The 27,771-nt window shown below is 45.6% G+C and overlaps 1 protein-coding gene across 1 annotated transcript in view; it reads right to left on the reverse strand.

Moving 5' to 3' along the window:
• LOC126293208 (histone-lysine N-methyltransferase 2D-like) overlaps positions 1–27,771 on the reverse strand; it is a 301,425-nt gene that overhangs the window by 233,205 nt on the left and 40,449 nt on the right. Inside the window, exons 4-5 of the mRNA XM_049986332.1 lie at positions 19,596–19,761; positions 17,357–17,565 (exon numbers count right to left, since the gene is read on the reverse strand). Of these exons, the coding sequence (XP_049842289.1) occupies positions 17,357–17,565; positions 19,596–19,761 (375 nt within the window). The remainder of the gene's footprint in view (positions 1–17,356; positions 17,566–19,595; positions 19,762–27,771) is intronic.

Raw genomic sequence — 27,771 nt, forward strand, 5'->3', positions numbered from 1 at the left:
ATGTGTGTGTGGGAGCAATGAGAGCTTGATGGATCTGCACACGCAGGTCACCTAACACCCATAGTGAAATGATAAGTAAATCAAGACCCTGAGCTGTCGACAGGCGTTGATGTACATCAACGGGGACAGTTGAAAATTTGTGTGTGGGAGCAATGAGAGCTTGATGGATCTGCACACGCAGGTCACCTAATACCCATAATGAAATGGTAAGTAAATCAAGACCCTGAGCTGTCGACAGGCGTTGATGTACATCAACGGGGACAGTTGAAAATTTGTGTGTGGGAGCAATGAGAGCTTGATGGATCTGCACATACAGGTCACCTAATACCCATAATGAAATGGTAAGTAAATCAAGACCCTGAGCTGTCGACAGGCGTTGATGTACATCAACGGGGACAGTTGAAAATTTGTGTGTGGGAGCAATGAGAGCTTGATGGATCTGCAAACGCAGGTCACCTAATACCCATAATGAAATGGTAAGTAAGTCAAGACCCTGAGCTGTCGACAGGCGTTGATGTACATCAACGGGGACAGTTGAAAATTTGTGTGTGGGAGCAATGAGAGCTTGATGGATCTGCACATACAGGTCACCTAATACCCATAATGAAATGGTAAGTAAATCAAGACCCTGAGCTGTCGACAGGCGTTGATGTACATCAACGGGGACAGTTGAAAATTTGTGTGTGGGAGCAATGAGAGCTTGATGGATCTGCACACGCAGGTCACCTAATACCCATAATGAAATGATAAGTAAATCAAGACCCTGAGCTGTCGACAGGCGTTGATGTACATCAACGGGGACAGTTGAAAATGTGTGTGTGGGAGCAATGAGACCTTGATGGATCTGCACATACAGGTCACCTAATACCCATAATGAAATGGTAAGTAAATCAAGACCCTGAGCTGTCGACAGGCGTTGATGTACATCAACGGGGACAGTTGAAAATTTGTGTGTGGGAGCAATGAGAGCTTGATGGATCTGCACACGCAGGTCACCTAATACCCATAATGAAATGATAAGTAAATCAAGACCCTGAGCTGTCGACAGGCGTTGATGTACATCAACGGGGACAGTTGAAAATGTGCGTGTGGGAGCAATGAGACCTTGATGGATCTGCACATACAGGTCACCTAATACCCATAATGAAATGGTAAGTAAATCAAGACCCTGAGCTGTCGACAGGCGTTGATGTGCATCAATGGGGACAGTTGAAAATGTGTGTGTGGGAGCAATGAGACCTTGATGGATCTGCACATACAGGTCACCTAATACCCATAATGAAATGGTAAGTAAATCAAGACCCTGAGCTGTCGACAGGCGTTGATGTACATCAACGGGGACAGTTGAAAATTTGTGTGTGGGAGCAATGAGAGCTTGATGGATCTGCACACCCAGGTCACCTAATACCCATAATGAAATGATAAGTAAATCAAGACCCTGAGCTGTCGACAGGCGTTGATGTACATCAACGGGGACAGTTGAAAATGTGTGTGGGAGCAATGAGACCTTGATGGATCTGCACATACAGGTCACCTAATACCCATAATGAAATGGTAAGTAAATCAAGACCCTGAGCTGTCGACAGGCATTGATGTACATCAACGGGGACAGTTGAAAATTTGTGTGTGGGAGCAATGAGAGCTTGATGGATCTGCACACGCAGGTCACCTAATACCCATAATGAAATGATAAGTAAATCAAGACCCTGAGCTGTCGACAGGCGTTGATGTATATCAACGGGGACAGTTGAAAATGTGTGTGTGGGAGCAATGAGAGCTTGATGGATCTGCACACGCAGGTCACCTAATACCCATAATGAAATGGTAAGTAAATCAAGACCCTGAGCTGTCGACAGGCGTTGATGTACATCAACGGGGACAGTTGAAAATTTGTGTGTGGGAGCAATGAGAGCTTGATGGATCTGCACACGCAGGTCACCTAATACCCATAATGAAATGGTAAGTAAATCAAGACCCTGAGCTGTCGACAGGCGTTGATGTACATCAACGGGGACAGTTGAAAATTTGTGTGTGGGAGCAATGAGAGCTTGATGGATCTGCACACGCAGGTCACCTAATACCCATAATGAAATGATAAGTAAATCAAGACCCTGAGCTGTCGACAGGCGTTGATGTACATCAACGGGGACAGTTGAAAATGTGCGTGTGGGAGCAATGAGACCTTGATGGATCTGCACATACAGGTCACCTAATACCCATAATGAAATGGTAAGTAAATCAAGACCCTGAGCTGTCGACAGGCGTTGATGTGCATCAATGGGGACAGTTGAAAATGTGTGTGTGGGAGCAATGAGACCTTGATGGATCTGCACATACAGGTCACCTAATACCCATAATGAAATGGTAAGTAAATCAAGACCCTGAGCTGTCGACAGGCGTTGATGTACATCAACGGGGACAGTTGAAAATTTGTGTGTGGGAGCAATGAGAGCTTGATGGATCTGCACACCCAGGTCACCTAATACCCATAATGAAATGATAAGTAAATCAAGACCCTGAGCTGTCGACAGGCGTTGATGTACATCAACGGGGACAGTTGAAAATGTGTGTGGGAGCAATGAGACCTTGATGGATCTGCACATACAGGTCACCTAATACCCATAATGAAATGGTAAGTAAATCAAGACCCTGAGCTGTCGACAGGCATTGATGTACATCAACGGGGACAGTTGAAAATTTGTGTGTGGGAGCAATGAGAGCTTGATGGATCTGCACACGCAGGTCACCTAATACCCATAATGAAATGATAAGTAAATCAAGACCCTGAGCTGTCGACAGGCGTTGATGTATATCAACATGGACAGTTGAAAATGTGTGTGTGGGAGCAATGAGAGCTTGATGGATCTGCACACGCAGGTCACCTAATACCCATAATGAAATGGTAAGTAAATCAAGACCCTGAGCTGTCGACAGGCGTTGATGTACATCAACGGGGACAGTTGAAAATTTGTGTGTGGGAGCAATGAGAGCTTGATGGATCTGCACACGCAGGTCACCTAATACCCATAATGAAATGGTAAGTAAATCAAGACCCTGAGCTGTCGACAGGCGTTGATGTACATCAACGGGGACAGTTGAAAATTTGTGTGTGGGAGCAATGAGAGCTTGATGGATCTGCACATACAGGTCACCTAATACCCATAATGAAATGGTAAGTAAATCAAGACCCTGAGCTGTCGACAGGCGTTGATGTACATCAACGGGGACAGTTGAAAATTTGTGTGTGGGAGCAATGAGAGCTTGATGGATCTGCACACGCAGGTCACCTAATACCCATAATGAAATGGTAAGTAAATCAAGACCCTGAGCTGTCGACAGGCGTTGATGTACATCAACGGGGACAGTTGAAAATTTGTGTGTGGGAGCAATGAGAGCTTGATGGATCTGCACATACAGGTCACCTAATACCCATAATGAAATGGTAAGTAAATCAAGACCCTGAGCTGTCGACAGGCGTTGATGTACATCAACGGGGACAGTTGAAAATGTGTGTGTGGGAGCAATGAGAGCTTGATGGATCTGCACACGCAGGTCACCTAATACCCATAATGAAATGGTAAGTAAATCAAGACCCTGAGCTGTCGACAGGCGTTGATGTACATCAACGGGGACAGTTGAAAATTTGTGTGTGGGAGCAATGAGAGCTTGATGGATCTGCACACGCAGGTCACCTAATACCCATAATGAAATGGTAAGTAAATCAAGACCCTGAGCTGTCGACAGGCGTTGATGTACATCAACGGGGACAGTTGAAAATTTGTGTGTGGGAGCAATGAGAGCTTGATGGATCTGCACACGCAGGTCACCTAATACCCATAATGAAATGGTAAGTAAATCAAGACCCTGAGCTGTCGACAGGCGTTGATGTACATCAACGGGGACAGTTGAAAATTTGTGTGTGGGAGCAATGAGAGCTTGATGGATCTGCACACGCAGGTCACCTAATACCCATAATGAAATGGTAAGTAAATCAAGACCCTGAGCTGTCGACAGGCGTTGATGTACATCAACGGGGACAGTTGAAAATGTGTGTGTGGGAGCAATGAGAGCTTGATGGATCTGCACACGCAGGTCACCTAACACCCATAGTGAAATGATAAGTAAATCAAGACCCTGAGCTGTCGACAGGCGTTGATGTACATCAACGGGGACAGTTGAAAATTTGTGTGTGGGAGCAATGAGAGCTTGATGGATCTGCACACGCAGGTCACCTAATACCCATAATGAAATGGTAAGTAAATCAAGACCCTGAGCTGTCGACAGGCGTTGATGTACATCAACGGGGACAGTTGAAAATTTGTGTGTGGGAGCAATGAGAGCTTGATGGATCTGCACATACAGGTCACCTAATACCCATAATGAAATGGTAAGTAAATCAAGACCCTGAGCTGTCGACAGGCGTTGATGTACATCAACGGGGACAGTTGAAAATTTGTGTGTGGGAGCAATGAGAGCTTGATGGATCTGCAAACGCAGGTCACCTAATACCCATAATGAAATGGTAAGTAAGTCAAGACCCTGAGCTGTCGACAGGCGTTGATGTACATCAACGGGGACAGTTGAAAATTTGTGTGTGGGAGCAATGAGAGCTTGATGGATCTGCACATACAGGTCACCTAATACCCATAATGAAATGGTAAGTAAATCAAGACCCTGAGCTGTCGACAGGCGTTGATGTACATCAACGGGGACAGTTGAAAATTTGTGTGTGGGAGCAATGAGAGCTTGATGGATCTGCACACGCAGGTCACCTAATACCCATAATGAAATGATAAGTAAATCAAGACCCTGAGCTGTCGACAGGCGTTGATGTACATCAACGGGGACAGTTGAAAATGTGTGTGTGGGAGCAATGAGACCTTGATGGATCTGCACATACAGGTCACCTAATACCCATAATGAAATGGTAAGTAAATCAAGACCCTGAGCTGTCGACAGGCGTTGATGTACATCAACGGGGACAGTTGAAAATTTGTGTGTGGGAGCAATGAGAGCTTGATGGATCTGCACACGCAGGTCACCTAATACCCATAATGAAATGATAAGTAAATCAAGACCCTGAGCTGTCGACAGGCGTTGATGTACATCAACGGGGACAGTTGATATTTTGTGTGTGGGAGCAATGAGAGCTTGATGGATCTGCACACGCAGGTCACCTAATACCCATAATGAAATGATAAGTAAATCAAGACCCTGAGCTGTCGACAGGCGTTGATGTACATCAATGGGGACAGTTGAAAATTTGTGTGTGGGAGCAATGAGAGCTTGATGGATCTGCACACGCAGGTCGCCTAATACCCATAATGAAATGATAAGTAAATCAAGACCCTGAGCTTTCGACAGGCGTTGATGTACATCAACGGGGACAGTTGAAAATTTGTGTGTGGGAGCAATGAGAGCTTGATGGATCTGCACACGCAGGTCACCTAATACCCATAATGAAATGATAAGTAAATCAAGACCCTGAGCTGTCGACAGGCGTTGATGTACATCAACGGGGACAGTTGAAAATTTGTGTGTGGGAGCAATGAGAGCTTGATGGATCTGCACACGCAGGTCACCTAATACCCATAATGAAATTATAAGTAAATCAAGACCCTGAGCTGTCGACAGGCGTTGATGTACATCAACGGGGACAGTTGAAAATGTGTGTGTGGGAGCAATGAGACCTTGATGGATCTGCACATACAGGTCACCTAATACCCATAATGAAATGGTAAGTAAATCAAGACCCTGAGCTGTCGACAGGCGTTGATGTACATCAACGGGGACAGTTGAAAATGTGTGTGTGGGAGCAATGAGACCTTGATGGATCTGCACATACAGGTCACCTAATACCCATAATGAAATGGTAAGTAAATCAAGACCCTGAGCTGTCGACAGGCGTTGATGTACATCAACGGGGACAGTTGAAAATTTGTGTGTGGGAGCAATGAGAGCTTGATGGATCTGCACACGCAGGTCACCTAATACCCATAATGAAATGATAAGTAAATCAAGACCCTGAGCTGTCGACAGGCGTTGATGTACTTCAACGGGGACAGTTGAAAATTTGTGTGTGGGAGCAATGAGAGCTTGATGGATCTGCACACGCAGGTCACCTAATACCCATAATGAAATGATAAGTAAATCAAGACCCTGAGCTGTCGACAGGCGTTGATGTACATCAACGGGGACAGTTGAAAATGTGTGTGTGGGAGCAATGAGACCTTGATGGATCTGCACATACAGGTCACCTAATACCCATAATGAAATGGTAAGTAAATCAAGACCCTGAGCTGTCGACAGGCGTTGATGTACATCAACGGGGACAGTTGAAAATTTGTGTGTGGGAGCAATGAGAGCTTGATGGATCTGCACACGCAGGTCACCTAATACCCATAATGAAATGATAAGTAAATCAAGACCCTGATCTGTCGACAGGCGTTGATGTACATCAACGGGGACAGTTGAAAATGTGTGTGTGGGAGCAATGAGACCTTGATGGATCTGCACATACAGGTCACCTAATACCCATAATGAAATGGTAAGTAAATCAAGACCCTGAGCTGTCGACAGGCGTTGATGTACATCAACGGGGACAGTTGAAAATGTGTGTGTGGGAGCAATGAGAGCTTGATGGATCTGCACATACAGGTCACCTAATACCCATAATGAAATGGTAAGTAAATCAAGACCCTGAGCTGTCGACAGGCGTTGATGTACATCAACGGGGACAGTTGAAAATTTGTGTGTGGGAGCAATGAGAGCTTGATGGATCTGCACACGCAGGTCACCTAATACCCATAATGAAATGATAAGTAAATCAAGACCCTGAGCTGTCGACAGGCGTTGATGTACATCAACGGGGACAGTTGAAAATTTGTGTGTGGGAGCAATGAGAGCTTGATGGATCTGCACACCCAGGTCACCTAATACCCATAATGAAATGATAAGTAAATCAAGACCCTGAGCTGTCGACAGGCGTTGATGTACATCAACGGGGACAGTTGAAAATTTGTGTGTGGGAGCAATGAGAGCTTGATGGATCTGCACACGCAGGTCACCTAATACCCATAATGAAATGATAAGTAAATCAAGACCCTGAGCTGTCGACAGGCGTTGATGTACATCAACGGGGACAGTTGAAAATTTGTGTGTGGGAGCAATGAGAGCTTGATGGATCTGCACACGCAGGTCACCTAATACCCATAATGAAATGATAAGTAAATCAAGACGCTGAAGCTGTCGACAGGCGTTGATGTACATCAACGGGGACAGTTGAAAATGTGTGTGTGGGAGCAATGAGACCTTGATGGATCTGCACATACAGGTCACCTAATACCCATAATGAAATGGTAAGTAAATCAAGACCCTGAGCTGTCGACAGGCGTTGATGTACATCAACGGGGACAGTTGAAAATGTGTGTGTGGGAGCAATGAGACCTTGATGGATCTGCACATACAGGTCACCTAATACCCATAATGAAATGGTAAGTAAATCAAGACCCTGAGCTGTCGACAGGCGTTGATGTACATCAACGGGGACAGTTGAAAATTTGTGTGTGGGAGCAATGAGAGCTTGATGGATCTGCACACGCAGGTCACCTAATACCCATAATGAAATGATAAGTAAATCAAGACCCTGATCTGTCGACAGGCGTTGATGTACATCAACGGGGACAGTTGAAAATGTGTGTGTGGGAGCAATGAGACCTTGATGGATCTGCACATACAGGTCACCTAATACCCATAATGAAATGGTAAGTAAATCAAGACCCTGAGCTGTCGACAGGCGTTGATGTACATCAACAGGGACAGTTGAAAATGTGTGTGTGGGAGCAATGAGACCTTGATGGATCTGCACATACAGGTCACCTAATACCCATAATGAAATGGTAAGTAAATCAAGACCCTGAGCTGTCGACAGGCGTTGATGTACATCAACGGGGACAGTTGAAAATTTGTGTGTGGGAGCAATGAGAGCTTGATGGATCTGCACACGCAGGTCACCTAATACCCATAATGAAATGATAAGTAAATCAAGACCCTGAGCTGTCGACAGGCGTTGATGTACATCAACGGGGACAGTTGAAAATTTGTGTGTGGGAGCAATGAGAGCTTGATGGATCTGCACACGCAGGTCACCTAATACCCATAATGAAATGATAAGTAAATCAAGACCCTGAGCTGTCGACAGGCGTTGATGTACATCAACGGGGACAGTTGAAAATTTGTGTGTGGGAGCAATGAGAGCTTGATGGATCTGCACACGCAGGTCACCTAATACCCATAATGAAATGATAAGTAAATCAAGACCCTGAGCTGTCGACAGGCGTTGATGTACATCAACGGGGACAGTTAAAAATTTGTGTGTGGGAGCAATGAGAGCTTGATGGATCTGCACACGCAGGTCACCTAATACCCATAATGAAATGATAAGTAAATCAAGACCCTGAAGCTGTCGACAGGCGTTGATGTACATCAACGGGGACAGTTGAAAATGTGTGTGTGGGAGCAATGAGACCTTGATGGATCTGCACATACAGGTCACCTAATACCCATAATGAAATGGTAAGTAAATCAAGACCCTGAGCTGTCGACAGGCGTTGATGTACATCAACGGGGACAGTTGAAAATGTGTGTGTGGGAGCAATGAGACCTTGATGGATCTGCACATACAGGTCACCTAATACCCATAATGAAATGGTAAGTAAATCAAGACCCTGAGCTGTCGACAGGCGTTGATGTACATCAACGGGGACAGTTGAAAATTTGTGTGTGGGAGCAATGAGAGCTTGATGGATCTGCACACGCAGGTCACCTAATACCCATAATGAAATGATAAGTAAATCAAGACCCTGAGCTGTCGACAGGCGTTGATGTACATCAACGGGGACAGTTGAAAATTTGTGTGTGGCAGCAATGAGAGCTTGATGGATCTGCACACGCAGGTCACCTAATACCCATAATGAAATGATAAGTAAATCAAGACCCTGAGCTGTCGACAGGCGTTGATGTACATCAACGGGGACAGTTGAAAATGTGTGTGTGGGAGCAATGAGACCTTGATGGATCTGCACATACAGGTCACCTAATACCCATAATGAAATGGTAAGTAAATCAAGACCCTGAGCTGTCGACAGGCGTTGATGTACATCAACGGGGACAGTTGAAAATTTGTGTGTGGGAGCAATGAGAGCTTGATGGATCTGCACATACAGGTCACCTAATACCCATAATGAAATGGTAAGTAAATCAAGACCCTGAGCTGTCGACAGGCGTTGATGTACATCAACGGGGACAGTTGAAAATGTGTGTGTGGGAGCAATGAGACCTTGATGGATCTGCACATACAGGTCACCTAATACCCATAATGAAATGGTAAGTAAATCAAGACCCTGAGCTGTCGACAGGCGTTGATGTACATCAACGGGGACAGTTGAAAATTTGTGTGTGGGAGCAATGAGAGCTTGATGGATCTGCACACGCAGGTCACCTAATACCCATAATGAAATGATAAGTAAATCAAGACCCTGAGCTGTCGACAGGCGTTGATGTACATCAACGGGGACAGTTGAAAATTTGTGCGTGGGAGCAATGAGAGCTTGATGGATCTGCACACGCAGGTCACCTAATACCCATAATGAAATGATAAGTAAATCAAGACCCTGAGCTGTCGACAGGCGTTGATGTACATCAACGGGGACAGTTGAAAATGTGTGTGTGGGAGCAATGAGACCTTGATGGATCTGCACATACAGGTCACCTAATACCCATAATGAAATGGTAAGTAAATCAAGACCCTGAGCTGTCGACAGGCGTTGATGTACATCAACGGGGAGAGTTGAAAATGTGTGTGTGGGAGCTATTAGAGCTTGTTGGATCTGCAAATGCAGGTCACCTAATACCCATAATGAAATGGTAAGTAAATCAAGACCCTGAGCTGTCGACAGGCGTTGATGTACATCAACGGGGACAGTTGAAAATTTGTGTGTGGGAGCAATGAGAGCTTGATGGATCTGCACACGCAGGTCACCTAATACCCATAATGAAATGATAAGTAAATCAAGACCCTGAGCTGTCGACAGGCGTTGATGTACATCAACGGGGACAGTTGAAAATTTGTGTGTGGGAGCAATGAGAGCTTGATGGATCTGCACACGCAGGTCACCTAATACCCATAATGAAATGATAAGTAAATCAAGACCCTGAGCTGTCGACAGGCGTTGATGTACATCAACGGGGACAGTTGAAAATTTGTGTGTGGGAGCAATGAGAGCTTGATGGATCTGCACATACAGGTCACCTAATACCCATAATGAAATGGTAAGTAAATCAAGACCCTGAGCTGTCGACAGGCGTTGATGTACATCAACGGGGACAGTTGAAAATTTGTGTGTGGGAGCAATGAGAGCTTGATGGATCTGCACACGCAGGTCACCTAATACCCATAATGAAATGATAAGTAAATCAAGACCCTGAGCTGTCGACAGGCGTTGATGTACATCAACGGGGACAGTTGAAAATTTGTGTGTGGGAGCAATGAGAGCTTGATGGATCTGCACACACAGGTCGCCTAATACCCATAATGAAATGGTAAGTAAATCAAGGCCCTGAGCTGTCGACAGGCGTTGTTGTACATCAACGGGGAGAGTTGAAAATGTGTGTGTGGGAGCAATGAGAGCTTGATGGATATGCACATACAGGTCACCTAATACCCATAATGAAATGGTAAGTAAATCAAGACCCTGAGCTGTCGACAGGCGTTGATGTACATCAACGGGGACAGTTGAAAATGTGTGTGTGGGAGCAATGAGAGCTTGATGGATATGCACATACAGGTCACCTAATACCCATAATGAAATGGTAAGTAAATCAAGACCCTGAGCTGTCGACAGGCGTTGATGTACATCAACAGGGACAGTTGAAAATGTGTGTGTGGGAGCAACGAGAGCTTGATGGATCTGCGCACGCAGGTCACCTAATACCCATAATGAAATGGTAAGTAAATCAAGACCCTGAGCTGTCGACAGGCGTTGTTGTACATCAACGGGGAGAGTTGAAAATGTGTGTGTGGGAGCAATGAGAGCTTGATGGCTCTGCACACGCAGGTCACCTAATACCCATAATGAAATGGTAAGTAAATCAAGACCCTGAGCTGTCGACAGGCGTTGATGTACATCAACGGGGAGAGTTGAAAATGTGTGTGTGGGAGCTATTAGAGCTTGTTGGATCTGCAAATGCAGGTCACCTAATACCCATAATGAAATGGTAAGTAAATCAAGACCCTGAGCTGTCGACAGGCGTTGATGTACATCAACGGGGACAGTTGAAAATTTGTGTGTGGGAGCAATGAGAGCTTGATGGATCTGCACACGCAGGTCACCTAATACCCATAATGAAATGATAAGTAAATCAAGACCCTGAGCTGTCGACAGGCGTTGATGTACATCAACGGGGACAGTTGAAAATGTGTGTGTGGGAGCAATGAGACCTTGATGGATCTGCACATACAGGTCACCTAATACCCATAATGAAATGGTAAGTAAATCAAGACCCTGAGCTGTCGACAGGCGTTGATGTACATCAACGGGGACAGTTGAAAATTTGTGTGTGGGAGCAATGAGAGCTAGATGGATCTGCACACGCAGGTCACCTAATACCCATAATGAAATGATAAGTAAATCAAGACCCTGAGCTGTCAACAGGCGTTGATGTACATCAACGGGGACAGTTGAAAATTTGTGTGTGGGAGCAATGAGAGCTTGATGGATCTGGACATACAGGTCACCTAATACCCATAATGAAATGGTAAGTAAATCAAGACCCTGAGCTGTCGACAGGCGTTGATGTACATCAACAGGGACAGTTGAAAATGTGTGTGTGGGAGCAATGAGAGCTTGATGGATCTGCACACGCAGGTCACCTAATACCCATAATGAAATGATAAGTAAATCAAGACCCTGAGCTGTCGACAGGCGTTGATGTACATCAACGGGGACAGTTGAAAATGTGTGTGTGGGAGCAATGAGAGCTTGATGGATCTGCACACGCAGGTCACCTAATACCCATAATGAAATGATAAGTAAATCAAGACCCTGAGCTGTCAACAGGCGTTGATGTACATCAACGGGGACAGTTGAAAATTTGTGTGTGGGAGCAATGAGAGCTTGATGGATCTGGACATACAGGTCACCTAATACCCATAATGAAATGGTAAGTAAATCAAGACCCTGAGCTGTCGACAGGCGTTGATGTACATCAACGGGGACAGTTGAAAATTTGTGTGTGGGAGCAATGAGAGCTAGATGGATCTGCACACGCAGGTCACCTAATACCCATAATGAAATGATAAGTAAATCAAGACCCTGAGCTGTCGACAGGCGTTGATGTACATCAACGGGGACAGTTGAAAATTTGTGTGTGGGAGCAATGAGAGCTAGATGGATCTGCACACGCAGGTCACCTAATACCCATAATGAAATGATAAGTAAATCAAGACCCTGAGCTGTCAACAGGCGTTGATGTACATCAACGGGGACAGTTGAAAATTTGTGTGTGGGAGCAATGAGAGCTTGATGGATCTGGACATACAGGTCACCTAATACCCATAATGAAATGGTAAGTAAATCAAGACCCTGAGCTGTCGACAGGCGTTGATGTACATCAACGGGGACAGTTGAAAATGTGTGTGTGGGAGCAATGAGACCTTGATGGATCTGCACATACAGGTCACCTAATACCCATAATGAAATGGTAAGTAAATCAAGACCCTGAGCTGTCGACAGGCGTTGATGTACATCAACGGGGACAGTTGAAAATGTGTGTGTGGGAGCAATGAGACCTTGATGGATCTGCACATACAGGTCACCTAATACCCATAATGAAATGGTAAGTAAATCAAGACCCTGAGCTGTCGACAGGCGTTGATGTACATCAACGGGGACAGTTGAAAATTTGTGTGTGGGAGCAACGAGAGCTTGATGGATCTGCGCACGCAGGTCACCTAATACCCATAATGAAATGGTAAGTAAATCAAGACCCTGAGCTGTCGACAGGCGTTGTTGTACATCAACGGGGAGAGTTGAAAATGTGTGTGTGGGAGCAATGAGAGCTTGATGGATCTGCACACGCAGGTCACCTAATACCCATAATGAAATGATAAGTAAATCAAGACCCTGAGCTGTCGACAGGCGTTGATGTACATCAACGGGGACAGTTGAAAATGTGTGTGTGGGAGCAATGAGACCTTGATGGATCTGCACATACAGGTCACCTAATACCCATAATGAAATGGTAAGTAAATCAAGACCCTGAGCTGTCGACAGGCGTTGATGTACATCAACAGGGACAGTTGAAAATGTGTGTGTGGGAGCAATGAGAGCTTGATGGATCTGCACACGCAGGTCACCTAATACCCATAATGAAATGATAAGTAAATCAAGACCCTGAGCTGTCGACAGGCGTTGATGTACATCAACGGGGACAGTTGAAAATTTGTGTGTGGGAGCAATGAGAGCTTGATGGATCTGCACACGCAGGTCACCTAATACCCATAATGAAATGGTAAGTAAATCAAGACCCTGAGCTGTCGACAGGCGTTGATGTACATCAACGGGGACAGTTGAAAATTTGTGTGTGGGAGCAATGAGAGCTTGATGGATCTGCACACGCAGGTCACCTAATACCCATAATGAAATGATAAGTAAATCAAGACCCTGAGCTGTCGACAGGCGTTGATGTACATCAACGGGGACAGTTGAAAATTTGTGTGTGGGAGCAATGAGAGCTTGATGGATATGCACATACAGGTCACCTAATACCCATAATGAAATGGTAAGTAAATCAAGACCCTGAGCTGTCGACAGGCGTTGATGTACATCAACAGGGACAGTTGAAAATGTGTGTGTGGGAGCAATGAGAGCTTGATGGATCTGCACACGCAGGTCACCTAATACCCATAATGAAATGATAAGTAAATCAAGACCCTGAGCTGTCGACAGGCGTTGATGTACATCAACGGGGACAGTTGAAAATTTGTGTGTGGGAGCAATGAGAGCTTGATGGATCTGCACACGCAGGTCACCTAATACCCATAATGAAATGGTAAGTAAATCAAGACCCTGAGCTGTCGACAGGCGTTGATGTACATCAATGGGGACAGTTGAAAATGTGTGCTCCGATCGGGAGTCAAACCCAGGATCTCCTGTTTACATGGTAGACGCTCTATCAATCTGAGCCACCGACGGCACAGAGAATAGTGTGACTGCAACTGACTGCCAACTTAATGTTCACACGCCCCTGCCCCTTATACTCATTACTCGCAGCAGACAATCTTACCTTTCGGACATGTACGAAAGAACAGGTACCATCTACATATAATACCCATAAATTCTAGGGAGGGGATCGATGAATGCTCTGACGCCATGTTCAATCACATCCCAGACATGTTCAGTCGGGTTCAGATCTAGCGAACTGGGACCCAACACATCAGTTACTGATGTACGAGGGCTATCCACAAAGTACATTATATTTTGAAATTAAAAATAAATAAAGTATTGGAAACTTTTTTATTTATATACAGATGAAAGCCACACTTAAATACTACTTTTCTACATAGTTGCCATTGAAATTAACGCACTTACCGTAGTGATGGACGAGCTTGGAAATTCCTTCGCCGTAAAATTCGGCCGCCTGCGCCTTCAACCACGGGGTTACCTCTTTTGGGACAGAAAGGTGTGGTTTTTGTGGATTTCCTGGAAAGAGGCACTACAATAAACCCTCAAAGGTATTGCCAAACTCTGCACAACCTCAGAAGAGCAATACGAAACAAGCGCAGGGGAAAGGTGGGCTCAAAGATCTTGCTGATTCACGACAACGCCCGGGCCCAAACTGCAAATGCCACTCGTGGAGTTCTCGAATCTTTTAAGTGGGAGTTGTTTCCTCATCCGCCGTACAGTCCCGACCTGGCACCGAGCGACTTCCACTTATTCCCAGCAATGAAGAAGTGGTTGGCTGTGCAGCGTTTTGATGACGACACACAGCTTCAAGAAGAGGTAACCACGTGGTTGAAGGCGCAGGCGGCCGAATTTTAGGACGAAGGAATTTCGAAGCTCGTCCATCGTTACGATAAGTGCCTTTATTTAAATGGCAACTATGTAGAAGGGTGGTATTTAAGTGTGGCTTTCATCTGTATATAATAAAAAAAATTCAAATACTTTCTTTATTTTTAATTACAAAACGTAATGCGCTTTGTGGATAGCCCTCATACTACCACAACCAATACAGCAATCAACAAAAGTACAGTTGACATGTTGTCTCACACGTCGCGGAGACGAAGCCAAAGAAGGGAGGGGGGGGGGGGGTGCAGCCTAAGGGCCCGGAACCCCCTTCCTCACATGCGACCTAATTGGAATTACATGCGACCTAATTGGGCTGTAGAGAAACTGGAAAATCTTTTGATTTTCAGTCATACGACAAAAAAGGGATACACGCTATTGATAGTCAGTGGGGACAACAATAGACTGAAACTATCTATACATCTGTACAACTGTCGTGTATCACTCGTCCCTATTTTAGTGAAGACCACTTATAGGCCTCTTTGTTGATCCGTTATATATGGTGGGACGACAGGTGATGAACTCCTTGATGCAATAATTTACCAACACGGTATGTATTCTAGAAAAATATTTTATTTTATGAACTTCTATGTGCTACCAGTTTCAGCATTACATTGATGCCATCTTCAGGCCCCACTCGTCATAGTTGTAAAATCGCTATACATGGAAGACCCTTGACTACCACCAGTTCTCAAAGTGGTTTCTAAGTTATAGGGAAAAATACGAGGGGCATTCAAGTTCTACGGCCTCCAATTTTTTTTTTCGGACTGGAAAGAGATAGAAACATGGGCATTGTTTTAAAATGAGGCCGCGTTCATTGTCAATACGTCCCAGAGATGGCAGCACCATACGGAAGATGGAATTTTACCGCCGGCGGCGAGAATGAGAACTGTTTTCAATACTTAAAATGGCGACATTTTCCTTACTTGAACAGCGTACAATCGTTCGTTTTCTTAATTTGCGTGGTGTGGAACTAATTGAAATTCATCGACAGTTGAAGGAGACATGTGGTGATGGAGTTATGGATGAGTCGAAAGTGCGTTCGCGGGTGCGACAGTTTAATGAAAGCAGAACATCTTGTGACAACAAACCGAAACCACCTCGGGCTCGCACAAGCCGGTCTGACTACATGATCGAGAAAGTGGAGAGAAATGTTTTGGGGGATCGCCGAATGACTGTTGAACAGATCGCCTCCAGAGTTGGCATTTCTGTGGGTTCTGTGCACACAATCCTGCATGACGACCTGAAAATGGGAAAAGTGTCATCCAGGTGGATGCCACGAATGCTGACGGACGATCACACGGCTGTCCGTGTGGCATGTTGCCGAGCAATGTTGACGCGCAACGACAGTATGAATGGGACTTTCCTTACGTCGGTTGTGACAACGGATGAGCCGTGGATGCCATTTTTCAATCCAGGAACAAAGTGCCAGTCAGCTCAATGGAAGCACACAGATTCACCACCACCAAAAAAATTTCGGGTAACCACCAGTGCTGAAAAAATAATGGTGTCCATGTTCTGAGACAGCGAGGGCGTAATCCTTACCCATTACGTTCCAAAGGGCACTACAGTAACAGGTGCATCCTACAACAATGCTTTGAAGAACATATTCCTTCCTGCAGTCCTACAAAAACGTCCGGGAAGGGCTGCGCGTGTGCTGCTTCACCAAGACAACGCACCCACACATCAAGCTAACGTTACGCAACAGTTTCTTCGTGATAACTTTGAAGTGATTCCTCATGCTCCCTACTCACCTGACCTGGCTCCTAGTGACTTTTGGCTTTTTCCAACAATGAAAGACACGCCCCGTAGCCGCACATTCACCAGCCGTGCTGCTATTGCCTCAGCGATTTTCCAGTGGTCAAAACAGACTCGTAAAGAAGCCTTGGCCGCTGCCATGGAATCATGGCGTCAGCGTTGTGAAAAATGTGTACGTCTGCAGGGCGATTACGTCGAGAAGTAACGCCAGTTTCATCGATTTTGGGTGAGTACTTAATTAGAAAAAAAGCGGAGGCCTTAGTACTTGAATGCACCTCGTACTACACAAAATGAAAATTTTCAGAAGACTACAACTTACTTACGATATGCCTTTTTTTCGTTCAATCAGACGCACCCAGCACCACTGTCTCCCCGCATCACTGACACCCAAAGATAGTGTCTTGTAGTGGGGTGGGGTAGGGTGAGATGGGACGTGGTGCGGTGGAGCACCTCAGCGCCCACTGTCATGGACTCACCTTCTTGTCGCCGCCGCCCGGCACGTACGCATCGTTCTTGGCGGCGATCTTGGGCTGCGCCTTGCTGAAGTCCAGTTTCCGACTCTCTATCTTGACCTGGCCGCCGCCCGGCTTGTAGCTCGCGTTGTCCAGCGATCCGATCTTGGAGCGCACCGTCTTCAGGTTGGGCGACGGCGCCGATCCCACCTGGACCTTGTTCATCGGCACCTCTGCAACACCACACCACGTTCACCACGTCACGTGTCCGCTCTGCCGTGCACTCGATTCACAAGCGATACATGTACAAGAAGGAAATGATGTCAAGATTGTTGGTGGAGCACACAACTAGCCACAAATGCTTCATGACTTTAATGTAATAAGACATTTATACACTGGAGCGCCAAAGAAACTGGTTGTCGTGTACATAGTTCCGCGTAGTCAGCGCGTACACAACTTTCCCAATAGAGCGCGCCCCACTAAGCACAACAGCACAGGCGCAGCGCTCGTCCGTCTCCGCACTACGAGATGGCGCTGCCATAGAGATGGACCTAATTCTGCTTCCTCCGATCCGCGTATTAATATGTAACGCAGCCAATGAGACTGCTGCTAACGTAGAATCTTTTCTCCTCACGGATCACACTCGCGCAGTCATACCTGAACGCTCGAGGTATTATAACGAGTGTACAGATCTCCGATTAGTAAGTCTGCATTAGCCTGTAGTCAAGTTTCAGTCTGCGCCTAATAAGATTACCATATTCCTGTACATGGCCATGAAGAGAAATGTATAGACACTTTGTCAAGTATGAGAGATATGTGAGAATGCGATTAACGAACCAAGACCAAAGGATCTTCAGATTGTCAGTTGTAAACAGCATCCAGAATCAAGTTACGTAATGTCTATACTTGTTATTATTTTAATAAATGTGTGTGAAAATTAATCGTTCTGTTTCAGTTGGTCACCATCAATCTGCTACTCTAAGCGTGCAAGTGGCATTTCTATCGTCTGACCTAACAGCAGAAGATAAACACGCCTCGATAAGACCATGAGACATATTGCTGACACTCGCCTACTTCGTTAGAGTGACAAATAAAATAATCTGATGGTGTGTGTAGCGAAGGTCTTACAGTACGCATACCACACTGGTATAGCCATGCACATTCAAATAAGGAGATATGTAAACCGGCAGAATACTGCGCTGTGGGCAGCAACGCCCATATCAGCTAAAAGTGTCTGGAGCAGTTGTTAGATCGGTTTCTGCTGCCGCAATTGCAGGGTATCAATATTGAAATGAGTCTGAACGTATTATTATAGTCGTCACATGCACAATGGACATGGATCGATGCAGGTGATCAGACAGGATGGTTACGTACGTGTCACCTGTCAGAGTGCTATCTAGATGTATCAGGGGTCCCATATCATTCCAATTGCACACGCCCCACACCATTACAGAGAGTCCACCGGCTTGAACAGTCTCTTACTGAGACGGAGGGTCCATGGATTCATGACGTTGTCTCCATACCCACACACGGCCTTCCATTTCATACAATTTGGAACGAGACTTGTCTGACCAGGGAACATGTTTCCAGTCATCAACAGTCCAATGTCAGTGTAGACAGGCCCAGGGAGGCGTAAGGCTTTGTATCGTGCAGTCATCAAGGATACACGAGTGGGCCTTCAGGTCAGAGAGCCCATATCGATGATGTTTCATTCAACGGTTCACACGCTGACACTTGTTGATGGTCCAGCATTTAAATATAGAGCAATTTGCGGAATGGTTGCACTTCAGTCACTATGAACGATTCTCTTCAATCGTCGTTGGTCCTGTTCTTGCAGGATATTTTTCCAGCCACAATGATGTGGAAGATTTGATGTTTTATCAGATTCCTGATATTCACAGTACACTCATGAAATGGTCATACGGGAAGATCCCCACCTCATCGCCATCTTGGGGATGCTGTGTCCCATCGCTCCTGCGCCGACTATAACACCTTGTTCAGTCTCACTTAAATTTTGATAAGCTGCCATTGGAGCAGCAGTAACCAATCTAACGACTGCGCGAGACACCTGTTCTCTTATGTAGGCGTTGTCCACCGCAGCATCGTATTCTGGTAGATACGCATGCCTACAATAGTTTCTTTGGCGCTTCAGTGCAGACGGGAGTGATTTACTGTAACAGTGTAACGTTTCAGGGCGCGGTAGCCGCAGTTCCTATGAGACCACAGGCAGCGCTGGTGTGTAGGATGGCAGGCTGGTACTCACTCTTCTTCTCAGGCGCTGGTGGGGCCTCAGCCAGTGTGGGGGTGAGCTTGGCTTTGAGCGGCGAGCGTGGCGCCTTGGTGGGCGAAGAGGCGGCCCGCCGGCCTGGGATGCGAGACGGGGACTTCTTGGGAGAACCAGCGCCCGACTCGCAGTTGGCTGCACCCTCCTGTAAATGAAGCAAGAATAGTACTTAACAACACGAAAGCAGAAGGTAGCGCTGAGTAACTCAAAATAGCGCTGTGCAAAGAGATAAGTATCAGACTAATTTTGGCGACTGGGCAGAAACCACTTACCGAGTCCCACAGGGTTCAGTTGTGGATCCAGTTTTATTTCTTATACAGGGAGGTCCATTGATCGTGACCGAGCCAAATATCTCACGAAATGAGCGTCAAACGAAAAACCTACAAAGAACGAAACTTGTCCAACTTGAAGGGCTAACTAGGTGGCGCTATGGTTGGCCCACTAGATGGCGCTGGCATAGGTCAAACGGATATCAACTGCGTTTTTTGAAATATGAACCCCCATTTTTCATTACGTATTCGTGTAGTACGTAAAGAAATATGAATGTTTTAGTTGGTTTGTGATAAAGGGGCTGTAATAGTCGCAAACATATGACTCATAATTTTAGACGAACAGTTGGTAACAGGTAGGTTTTTAAATTAAAATACACAACGTAGGTACGTTTGAACATTTTATTTCGGTTGTTCCAATGTGATACATGTGCCTTTGATAGCTTAACATTTCTGAAAACGCATGCTGTTACAACGTGATTACCTCTAAATACTACATTAATGCAATAAATTCTCAAAATGATGTCCGTCAACCTAAATGCATTTGGCAATACGTGTAACGGTATTCCTCACAAAAGCGAGTAGTTCGCCTTCCGTAATGTTCGCACATGCATTCACAATGCGCTGTCGCATGTTGTCAGGCGTTGTCGGTGGATAGCAAATATCCTTACACTTTCCCCACAGAGAGAAATCCGGGAACATCAGATCCGGTAAACTTGCGGGCCACGGTATGGTGCTGCGACGACCAATCCACCTGTCATGAAACATTCTATTCAATACCGCTTCAACCGCACGCGAGCTATGTGCCGAACATCCATCATGTTGGAAATACATCGCTGTTCTGTCATGCGGTAAAACATCTTATAGTAACATCGGTAGAACAACGTAGCAAATCAGCATACATTGCACCATTTAGATTGCCATCGATAAAATGGGGGCCAGTTATGCTTCTTCCCATAATGCCGCACCATACATTAACCAGCCAAGGTCGCCAATGTTCCACTTGGCACACCCATCGTGGATTTTCCGTTGCCCAATAGTGCATATTATGCCGGTTTACCTTACCGCTGTTGGTGAATGAGGCTTCGTCACTAAACAGAACGCGTGCAAAAAATCTGTCATGGTCCCGTAATTTCTCTTGTGCCCAGTGGCAGAACTGTACACGACGTTCAAAGTCGTCTGCCATGCAGTTCCTGGTGCATAGAGATATGGTACGGGTGCAATCGACGTTGATGTAGCATTCTCAACACCGACGTTTCTGAGATTCCCGATTCTCGCGCAATTTGTCTGCTACTGATGTGCGGATTAGCCGCGACAGCAGCTAAAACACCTACTTGGGCATCATCCTTTGTTGCAGGTCGTGGTTGACGTTTCACATGTGGCTGAACACTTCCTGTTTCCTTAAATAATGTGACTATCCGACGAACATATTTGCCCCGGTCACTATCAGTGGACCACCCTGTATACAGAGATGGCTTAAGTCATGGGATAGCTCCTAATATCCCGTCTTAGCTCCTTTTGTCTGGTGTAGTGAGGGAACTCAACAAGTCGTTCGAAGTCCCCTGCACAAATACTGAGCCATAATTCATCTATAGCCATCCATAACTGCAAAAATGTTGCCGGTGCAGGAGTTTGTGTTCGAACTGACCTCCCCATTAGGTTATGTCCCATAAATGTTCGAAGGTATTCGTGTTGGGCGACTTGGCTGGCCAAATGATTTGCTTGAATGGTCCAGAATCTTCTTCAAAGCAACAGTGACTTCTATAGACAACCTTGTTGGTAGGGCAATCGCAGCTATGAATAGTCATCTTGGGTCCAGACTGAGATTTTCATTCTGCAGCAGAGTGTGCGCTGATATGAAACTTCCTGGCAGATTAAAACTATGTGCTGGACCGAGACTCGGGACCTTTGCCTTTCATGGGCAAGTGCTCTACCATCTGAGCAACCCAAGTACAACTCACTCCCCATCCCGAAAGCTTCACTTCTGCCAGTACCTCGTCTCCTACCTTCCAAACTTCACAGAAGCTCTCCTGCATATCAGCGCGCACTCCGCTGCAGTGCGAAAATCTGATTCTGGAAACATCCCCGGGGCTGTAGCTAAGCCATGTCTCTGAAATATCTTTTCTTCCAAGAATAATAGTTCTGCTACATTCAGAGAAGAGGTGCTGTGAAGTTTGGAAGGTAGGAGACGAGGTGCTGGCAGAAGTGAAGCCGTGGGGACGGGGCGTCAATCGCACTTGGGTAGCTCACATAGCAGAACACTTGCCCACGAAAGGCAAAGGTCCCTATTTCGAGTCTCGGTCTCGCACACAGTTTTAATCTGACAGAAAGTTTCAGGCATTTTGTGTATTAATAAACCGCTTCAGCTGGTTTCGTATGCCACAGCACACAGCCACGTCCCCTATTCGCGACTGCATATAGACCAGTCAAGTGGACCAGCCACTGTATGGAAATGTCGCTGCTACATTCTGTGATGCACCGCCTTTTAGTGATGTTTTGTTCTGACGGAGTGCCATGAACCCGGTAGTGATGTTAATAAAGGAAAAAATACAGCTGAAGCAGTTTATTAATACCCAAGACGAATTGTGGAGCATGCTTATCCATAAAAATTCTGTTGTTGTTTTCGAACGTCAAATCCATGAATGGCTGCAAATGGCCTCCAAGTAGCCAAACATAATTATTTTGCCGGCCGTGGTGACCGAGCGGTTCTAGGCGCTTCAGTCTGGAACTGCGCGACCACCTCGGCTCAGGTTCGCAACCTGTCTCTGACATGGATGTGTGTGATGTCTTTAGGTTAGTTAGGTTTAAGTAGTTCTGAGTTTAGGGGACTGATGACCTCAGATGTTAAGTCCCATAGTGCTCAGAGCCAATGATCGGTTCAATTGGAGCAGAGGACCCAGTCCATACCATGTAAACACAGCCCATGCCATTGTGGACCCACCACCAGCTTCTACAGTGCATTGTTGACAACTTGGGTCACTCTCTGTTAGTCCATCAGGCACAGCGGACACCAGCTGATTAAGTAATTGTCAATGTCAATGAAATTCTCCATCAGTCGTGTAATTAAGATGTTATTTTGTTTTAATTTAACGATGATTTTGTGGTAAGTTCCTGTGGGACCAAACTGCTGAGGTCTTTAGTCCCTAGGCTTACACACTATGTAATGTAACTTAAACTAAACTTACGCTAAGGACAACACACACACCCATGCCCGAGGGAGAACTCGAACCTCTGACGGAGGGAGCCGTGCGAACCGTGGCAAGGCGCCCAGCATTTGACGATGACAACCAGTTTCGGCATTCCACTGTGCCATCTTCAGGCCCAATATAGCACTTCGTCTTCAGGCCATAAGTGGCCTATCCGGACTATCCGACCGCCGTGTCATCCTCAGTTGAGGGGCGTGTGGTCACCACACCGCTCTCCCGGTCGTTATGATGGTTTTCTTTGACCGGAGTCGCTACTATTCGGTCGAGTAGCTCCTCAGTTGACATCACGAGGCTGAGTGCACCCAGAAAAATGGCAACAGCGCTTGGCGGCTGGATGGTTGCCCATCCAAGTGCCGGCCACGCCTGAAGGCGCTTAACTTCGGTGATCTCACGGGAACCGGTGTAGCCACTGCGGCAAGGGCGTTGCCTACGCCCGACATGCATGTCTCAAAATGAATGATGATGCCATCCATATATCCCTGGATTTCGTGACTTCAAACCGTTTCACAACTATTTCACTCGAAGACTTGGTAGCAACTGACCAAGTCTTCGAGTGAAGCACTTGTGAAACGGTTTGAATTCACGAAATCCAAGGACGTATGGCACTGCTTGGTATTATCGTTTATTCAGAGAAGCATATGGTGCCTGAAGATGGCATAGTGCAATGCCGAAACTGGTTGTCATCGTCAAAATAAAATAACATCTTGATAATACGGCTGTTGGAGAATTTCATTGACATTATCAATTACTTGGATCACTGGCTTCATGGGGTCTCTGCCCATTAACGCCATATTTCGGCGCCCTGTCCCAACCGATACGTTCGCCATATGGCCCACATTGATTCCTACGGATATGTCACACGTTGTTGCTTGTCTGTTAGCACTGACAACTCTACACAAACATTGTTGCTCTAGGTAGTTAAGCAACAGCTCTCGTCCATTGTGTTGTCCGTGATGAGACATAAAGCCTGAAACATGGTATTCTCAGCGCACTCTTGACACTTGACACTATGGATCTCGGGAATTCCCTAACGATTTCCGAAACGGAATGTGCCATTCGTCTAGCTGCAACTACGCGTTCAAAGTCTGTTAATTCCCGCCGTGCAGCCACAATCACGTCGGAAACGTTTTCACATGAAACACCTAAGTTTAGATGATAACTCCGCCAATGTACTGTCCTCTTATACCTTGTGTACACGATACTACCACCATCTATATCTCTATTCCACGATTTTAGTCAACTCAGAATAGATGTTGAACCTGAAACGCACAGACAAGATTCTGGAGGTTCTTCAGGGACATCATCATTATAGGAAAATGAGCTGCAACGTTTGCGGAAAATTAGCCGTACGCTGAGATCTACCAAATCTCAAAGATTATTCTGGTTTACATGGACACATTCGACCCAAATGATGTGGAAACTGCAATGTGCTGTGTCCATGGAGCTTGAAGTGGAATGTCGGAGAAATACGTTTTCTCATGTCCCACTGGCTGTTCATAACGCACTGATTGGCTAGTTTTCCAAACAGACATTCCCGAATGGCCTGCTATGAAGTGATAGCTACAGTCTAGAAGCGAATGTGTAGAAAGTGAATAGTATGCAGAGCAAGAGAATGATTCTGTATCAGCTCTATGACATTACAATTCAGAGACGCAATGGTTACAAGCGGTACACAATCCATAAGGACAGTACTTGTAGTAAATAAAATGTATCACGGCACCTATAAAAATTATTTAAATCTTATTGCCAGTAGCCAAACCTTCTGTTATACTTGTAACAATTCTCACTGTGGTTAAGGTGATGGTGTCACCAGACTGGAGAGCATTCTGTATCTGACATAAGAGGAACAGAGCTTGAGAAGAGCTGACTGGGATGACCATTCGAAATGTATGCCTTTAGTATACATGTTCACCTACCACTCTGGTTTCAAACACCTGTCAGTTACGATCTGCCCACATCGCTAAATTCTTGGCTGTAATGGCGAGCAGGAACTGTGGTCTCTGGTGGGTGCGAGTAGTGGATCAGACTGCATTTTGGATCGATGCCCCCATCGTTCTCCTTAGGTAAACAATGACATCAGCTCCCTGTGAACCTTATGTAAACAAATCACCCAAGTGTGCTCCTCCTAATGTAAACAAAAGCATCAGTGCTTTCTTTATGCTATTGTAATTTGTGTCTCTGTAGAAGAACTGGCACCAATGCTCCTACTGTTTGTTTAAGACCCAAATGTTTATTTGTCCAATCTCTTTAAAGTTGCTGCTACTGCCCACCCTTACCTATCCCCCACTTCTCTATGTCAGTTGGGCGATGTGCAAATGTCAGATTATGTTGAATTAATTATGATGATTTATGATCCAATAAATGATGTCAGACAATTAGATGCGACAGTGGGTGTCAGAAATTAAAAAAGGCACTATCCTGCTTGTTGAGCTACTATAATTACCTTGACATGTGTCCTCAACAGAGGAAAGTCCACTGGACCTGACGGGATACCAATTCGTTTCTACACAGAGTACGCGAAAGAACTTGCCCCCTTCTAACAGCCGTGTATCGCAAGTCTCTAGAGGAACGAAAGGTTACAAATGGTTGGAAAAGAGCACAGGTAGTCCCAGTCTTCAAGAAGGGTCGTCGAGCAGATGCGCAAAACTGCAGGCCATATATCTCTGACATCGATCTGTTGTAGAATTGTAGATCATGTTTTTGTTAGCGTCTCATATCATTTCTGGAAACCCAGAATCTACTCTGTAGGAATCAACATGGATTCCGGAAACAGCGATCGTGTGAGACCCAACTCGCTTTATTTGTTCATGAGACCCAGAAATTATTAGATACAGGCTCCCAGGTAGATGCTATTTTTCTTGACTTCCGGAAGGCGTTCGATACAGTTCCGCACTGTCGCCTGATAAACAAAGTAAGAGCCTACGGAATATCAGACCAGCTGTGTGGCTGGATTGAAAAGTTTTTAGCAAACAGAACACAGCATGTTGTTATCAATGGAGAGACGTCTACAGACGTTAAAGTAACCTCTGGTGTGCCACAGCGGAGTGTTATGGGACCGTTGCTTTTCACAATATATATAAATGACCTAGTAGATAGTGTCGGAAGTTCCGTGCGGCTTTTCGCGGATGATGCTGTAGTATACAGAGAAGTTGCAGCATTAGAAAATTGCAGCGAAATGCAGGAAGATCTGCAGCCGATAGGTACTTGGTGCAGAGAGTGGCAACTGACCCTTAACATAGACAAATGTAATGTATTGCGAACACATAGGAAGAAGGATCCTTTATTGTATGATTATATGATAGCGGACCAAACAGTGGTAGCAGTTACTTCTGTAAAATATCTGGTGCGTGCGGAACGATTTGAAGTGGAATGATCATATAAAATTAATTGTTGGTAAGGCGGGTACCAGGTTGAGATTCATTGGGAGAGTCCTTAGAAAATGTAGTCCATCAACAAAGGAGGTGGCTTACAAAACACTCGTTCGACCTATACTTGAGTATTGCTCATCAGTGTGGGATCCGTACCAGATCGGGTTGACGGAGGAGATAAGAAGATGGAAAGAAGAGCGGCGCGTTTCGTCACAGGGTTATTTTGTAAGCGTGATAGCGTTACGGAGATGTTTGGCAAAGTCAAGTGGCAGACTCTGCAAGAGAGGCGCTCTGGATCGCGGTGTAGCTTGCTCTCAAATGGTTCAAATGGCTCTCAGCACTATGGGACTTAACTGCTGTGGTCGTCAGTCCCCTAGAACTTAGAACTACTTAAACGTAACTAACCTAAGGACATCACACACATCCATGCCCGAGGCAGGATTCGAACCTGCGACCGTAGCAGTCGCACGGTTCCGGACTGCGCGCCTAGAACAGCGAGACCACCGCGGCCGGCTGGTGTAGCTTGCGCGCCAGGTTTCGAGAGGGTGCGGTTCTGGATTATGTATCGAATATATTGCTTTCCCCTACTTATACCTCCCGAGGAGACGACGAATGTAAAATTAGAGAGATTCGAGCGCGCACGGAGGCTTTCCGGCAGTGGTTCTCCCCGCGAACCATTCGCGACTGGAACAGGAAAGGGAGGTAATGACAGTGGTACGTAAAGTGCCCTCCGCCACACGCCGTTGGGTGGCTTGCGGTGTATAAATGTAGATGTAGATGTAGAAAAAGGTCAGACACTTTGACATTACAGCGTATGCAAAAGTTCAAAGGGGCAGTTTCCTATTGATTGAGTTACTATAATTTAATGAGTTGATGACTACACAATGGTACTTTCTGCAAGCACGCTAACATATGACCACCTTCCACTTCTATATATATTTTTGGAGAAATTTGTTACAACTTTAGTGCTATATGTGCTGATTTTCTCCCAGTATTTCACATACCCACTTCTCAAGATCGTCATACAAAGACATGCATAAACGTTTCAAAATTACCACAGTGAATTATTTAAGCAGATACACTGACATACCAATCAATTAATATTTAACAGGTTGCACACTGCATTACTGAAACAAATACACTCTTGCTAAGTACCAAGGCTATTTAAGCAGGAATGTTTCGCAGTAAGGTGCTTGTCCCTGCACTATCAGTGTGTTAAAAACAATGTTCTGACACCACAGTGTCACTGTCAGGCTGCTTCAAAGGTGTGTGGTACTAAAGAATTATAGTAGACTTGTAAAAAACGGTGAGA

Source organism: Schistocerca gregaria, chromosome 10 (genome assembly GCF_023897955.1).
Source record: "Schistocerca gregaria isolate iqSchGreg1 chromosome 10, iqSchGreg1.2, whole genome shotgun sequence".
NCBI lineage: Eukaryota > Metazoa > Arthropoda > Insecta > Orthoptera > Acrididae > Schistocerca > Schistocerca gregaria.